This window comes from Penaeus monodon, chromosome 18 (genome assembly GCF_015228065.2).
Source record: "Penaeus monodon isolate SGIC_2016 chromosome 18, NSTDA_Pmon_1, whole genome shotgun sequence".
NCBI lineage: Eukaryota > Metazoa > Arthropoda > Malacostraca > Decapoda > Penaeidae > Penaeus > Penaeus monodon.
In genome coordinates this window covers 11,236,004-11,241,003 of record NC_051403.1, presented here as the reverse complement: position 1 = coordinate 11,241,003, position 5,000 = coordinate 11,236,004, and the positions used below count along the sequence as shown (strand labels likewise).

At 40.3% G+C, this 5,000-nt stretch overlaps 1 protein-coding gene across 3 annotated transcripts in view; it reads right to left on the bottom strand.

The window, feature by feature from the left end:
* Window positions 1-5,000, bottom strand: part of LOC119584239 (metallothionein-1-like) — a 26,875-nt gene that overhangs the window by 21,503 nt on the left and 372 nt on the right. For 2 of the 3 annotated variants that reach the window (XM_037932753.1, XM_037932752.1), the window contains exon 2: window positions 2,899-2,976. In XM_037932753.1, coding sequence (XP_037788681.1) covers window positions 2,899-2,976 — 78 coding nt within the window. Of the gene's footprint in view, window positions 1-2,308; window positions 2,622-2,898; window positions 2,977-5,000 lie in introns of those variants that run through there. The other variant, XM_037932751.1, reaches the window with a different exon arrangement.

Here is a 5,000-nt window from a genome sequence, read left to right as displayed (position 1 = left end):
ACGGAACCGATGACCTCACCTCGCTCCCCCGACATTTCCTACAGCTATACTTTCACGCCACGTGTCCGGTGGACGCTCACCGCTTGTGCCCGAGGATGACCCAGTTTACTCAGCTCGTGCCCAACGCTCACCGAGCGCGGATAACCACAAACACCTACCTCCGGGCTGGCAGGCCGGACACGCGCCCCCGCGCCCAACTTACCCTAAGACATCGTCTCTTGTGTTCCCTTCACGGTGTAGAACTCAATTAAGAGTCAAGCCGTTATAACCACTATCACTGCCAACTAGTCATAACCATTGTTCAGAGGCACTCAGCTTTACAGTCTTTGGCTAATGGGTTACACAAATTATGCTTATGTACACGCCATAAACTTCTTTCTACTCTTTTGAACTTCCAAATTATACCTTTCATAGTATTGTGTAGCTAGACTATGAAGACAATATATTAAAGTTCACCTTGACGGCTTTTCCCGAACCTAGGCACGTGGATAGGAGACGAAATCTGGCCTAGGTCTTATTTTTCTTCTTCTTGTTTGTCCTGCCTAAACTGAAGTTCTGTGTTGTGTTAGATAATGCAACTTGCTATTACTAGACTTGAGCAAATAAACAACCCAATAAATAGACTCTGTAAGCCACCTTCAAATGGCTGGCCTCATTAATTGGTCATGGTTGTTTGACCCAGTCTAATTTGAGATCAGTAGTAAGAACCGAATGAGAGTAGGGTAGCCAATCTATGATTTTCGGCTTTCAACGTCTGAACGGAATATGGGAGGCGCGCGCTCTGTGTGTGTGTGCAATCAAATAAGCAGGCTCTATATATCCATTGCATTATATTTGGTAAGATTACAAAATGGAAACAATAATTAATTCGTGGTCCTTCGCTAGAAGTTTACAAATGAGCCGCCCGGTCCGAGTAGCTCGCGAAGCGTTTACGAGTAATCACTATTCAAGGGAATGTGTATACGTATTGGTATGAGCGACCACATATGTGGCGAGATGGAATTATATGTAAAACCCGGTATAAACTTTACACGTGCATTATATAGTAATCAGGTACGCAAGTTATTTGATTAAATTTGTATAATGCAGACCAAAGAAATGGTTTATTGAATTTGCCGACAAATTTGGACTTCCAGTTATTATTCCACTATGTTGCCACTCTTTTTAATATATTAGAAATTTATTTACAAGGACAAAATTGGTATGCAAGTCTAAATCATTTGTCTACTAAGATTAAAAGGTCAAGCAAGATAATCCTATAAAAAAGGGAGTCAACGTTCTCTAAAATCGTACATGAAGCAATAGAGGTTGCGCAAGGCTAAAATACGAAAGCACACAACGTGAAAACCCAAACAAGAACGTGTGACGGAGAGGGTGAAGTGTTATTGTTGCAATGTCATATCCAACATCCTTGTCAAGATGGAAACATCCTTGTCAAGATGGAAACTATATAGCGAAGACATATCGATGTGGCTGAGGTACATCTACCTCAACTTGCAAGAAAGCGTATTCCATCCACAAATTGAAGGTACCATTGAGCACATGGTTACGATTAATTAGAATGCCCCCCCCCCCCCGTACTGTAACATGTACTTCCATCATAGTGTTATGGCAGCAAAGCAAACCCTAAGTATGCATGCTAGATTTTTCTTTTGGGCCGTTCTACATATAATAGTAAAGTATATGGGAGAAATTAACACTACGATTACGTTATTTTATGGCATTGCCCATAACCGAGAGGTTTCTTTTCTTAACCTCTAGGATCAGATACGGAGATCTATCGATTACCACTACCATACCATCGCTTTCAGTTATTTGAATCCCTTCTTTGGAACTAAATTTTAACGTACCGAAAGGAAACCTTGCTATTCTATTACAAGGATCGAATGCTTTCGAGTCCTTAATGATGCAGTCGTTTGCATTTTATTCAAAATTTTAATTCAACTGTACGGTTATGTTCGCAATACTCACCAGTTTAGCTTTATCCCCCCCCCCCCCACCGCATAATACACAATCGTTCATGAAGAATCGGAAACAATTGGGAATAACAATTACACATATTGTATAAACTTATAAACTTTTGTATATGTACATATATATATATATATATATATATATATATATATATATATATGTATGTATATATATATATATATACAACATGCAACAGCATATACAGTAACAAGCCGACTTTCTTAGACAAAATTAAGCTTAGGAACGGTGACCGTGGAAACTTTTGTGGGCTTTTTTATTAAGGTATTATCCTTGGAGTATTCAGGACTTGCATGTATTTAGTGAAAAAATAATAATTCTAATTTGATTTTTATTTAATAAAAATAAAAGAGGAGTTTATTCGATACACTAGAAAAAAATAAGATCATTAACAGAATTTATGTCAATCAATATAGACCTATAGAAGGTACAGCTTCTCACAACCTATAACAAATTACACGACTGGTCCCAATCTTCAGTCTTCTCCCTCTCCTCCTGCTCACTCCGCCGCACGGGAGAGACCGTCATGCAGGCAGCCACGAGGCGCTTAGCCTATGGACAACACTTGCATGGCTTGGAGCAAGTCTTGGCACAGTCCTCCTTCGAGGGACAAGAACACCCCGTTGTACCTGTGAAATAGTAAAACAGGATTTAGATAGAATATTTCCTGTCTGAAAATAGCTTAATTCGTAAGTGGGTAAATACTGAACGTAGTGGCTATACAATTACATCATCTTACAACTACACAAGACCATAGAATTGTAGAAATGGCACGATTGTCAAGTTAATAAGCGATTATAACTAGACATACGAGTAATAGACAGGGTGAACTTGAGTATCAGGTGGAAAAGGAGAGTAAATTACTTTATAAAATGAGGGGGAGTAGAGATGGAAAAAATTACTTACATTTCTCACAGGGTTCGCAGCGACAGCTCTTGCACTGGCAACCTTTCTTGCAGCCTCCCTCGGCGCACTCGCATTTATCTGCAATGTTGAAGGACCTCAATTATTCAGGGGCGGAGGACGCCACAAGACACTTCTCATTTAGGAAAAAAGTGGGTAGGAGGTAAGGGGGAGGGGAAGGATGCGTATTAAGAAAGGGAATGTAGAAAGAGGTGGAAGAGATGGGAAGAGCAAGAGAGTAAACTTGGCGTTTTTTTTTTTTTTTTTTTTTTTTATCGCTGGAGATAAGGAAGAAAGGGGGAGGAGGAAAGTAAAACCTTATTTTAGCTCAACTTTATGATATTGGTTACTGTAAAGCAGAGAGTTATCTTTCCGTAAGAGCTCGGATCTTTCAGAGAGCACAAACAAGCACAGATCACTCGCAAATACGCACATATGCAGACTCACGCTTTCCCGTATTTACTCAGAAAATTAGACTCGTCAATACTTAAGCTAATCGAACTACTTGGGAAAAGACGGCTCTCAAGTTACATGCAACAAGTTGTCCAAAACAAGCTAAAGCTAATCCGCAATAAAGGCACGCGAGAAAGTAATGGGCCGAGTAATTAAGAGATTCGTCATGAAGAGAAGCGATCAAGATTATCATCATACGCTGAAAAAGTGAAGAGGCACCTTCCTCATTATGATAAAAGTGAAAGGATAGCGATAAGAAAAACAATTCTATTCGATAGCTGTAAAGACTATCAAGATATCAACGATATACAAGGGTGTCATTTCCAACACCTTAAATATAGCACCGAGGTATATGGGTGCCCTTTCCAGCCGGGGAACATACCCGTTACTTTCCTAAAATCTAATTTTTGGTTTTGCCGGAGAATTAATTGTGCAAAGCTAAAAATCTAGGCAAGAATTCATGCTAGATAAGGAGAATAATCTTTCAGTCCGTATTAACAGAAGAGAAATACAACCTCTTAGGTCCGAGACCCCAAACTTTATGGACTAGTGTATTATACCGGGGTTCTAAGAGTGAATGCATGGTTTAGGGTCTGCAAGCGTACCCTAGACAAGAAATGATACCGATCATGAAAGTCATCAAATCAAATAGGGTCTATCGAGTTGCATTGTAATTAAAGATTTCCGTGACAATCATGGGCATACCGATCCCGAGACTATAAACGCAACCTCCCCCCCCCCCCATGTAACATTCAAATTTAACTAGGCATTTTACAATCTATTCGGGACTGTACGAGAGAAAAAGGGAGGTTACTATTGATAAAAGTGAACCATGTGGTGAACCGAGAGGGAGAAAACTAAAGTGGAAATAATCCCGTAAAGCAGCTACAGTAAGCAGCTGTGAAGACCTATCGTCACACACCTGGCCTAACTCTCCACACCTGTCACTATACGCAACACTAGCCTGGTCACCACTTGGTTCCCGGCTTCGAAGAACGTAATGTCCATCAGAACGGGGGTTTCGATTCTACTTCTGCTCCTTCAATATTTACCCAGAACTAAGGAGTCCTGCAAGTGGGAATCGCTATCGTCATTTACTTCTTGTAAGAGCGATATCGGTCCTCTCAAAAGGGGATAACAGAACATCAGACGTTTGTTACTGAACGTACAAGCTATGTTATATAGTTACAATATAGATAATTGTACACCCGTGTGCGTATTTATGGCCGTAGTAGACAGATTGTATCTTTTTGACCTTGAACACTTCTGCAGCTGGTCTTCGCAAAGTTGCTTTTAACACAGGGTGGTGCCATTGGAACTGAATGGGTCCGAAGAGTAGTCTTCAAGAGGTTAAGTAAATGTTGTAAAAAGACGGAATTGTGATACCGTGTTCAAGGCAATGTCAAGGTCATAATGCATGTATACAAGTGTAGTAACGCGGTTTACCGTTTAACCGTATTCATTCTGGATTTCTTTTGCCCGAATTATTAATTATGGCAAGTTACCAAGCTGAAGTATGTCTCAACTTTAGGGTTAACCAGGTAAGTTAGTTATGCAATATATCCCCCCCCCCAACCTCACCGTGGAATTAAGTAATGATCACTGGGGTTTTGTATGGATCACTTTCCGTTCTCCGTCCACCGAAATCTCCA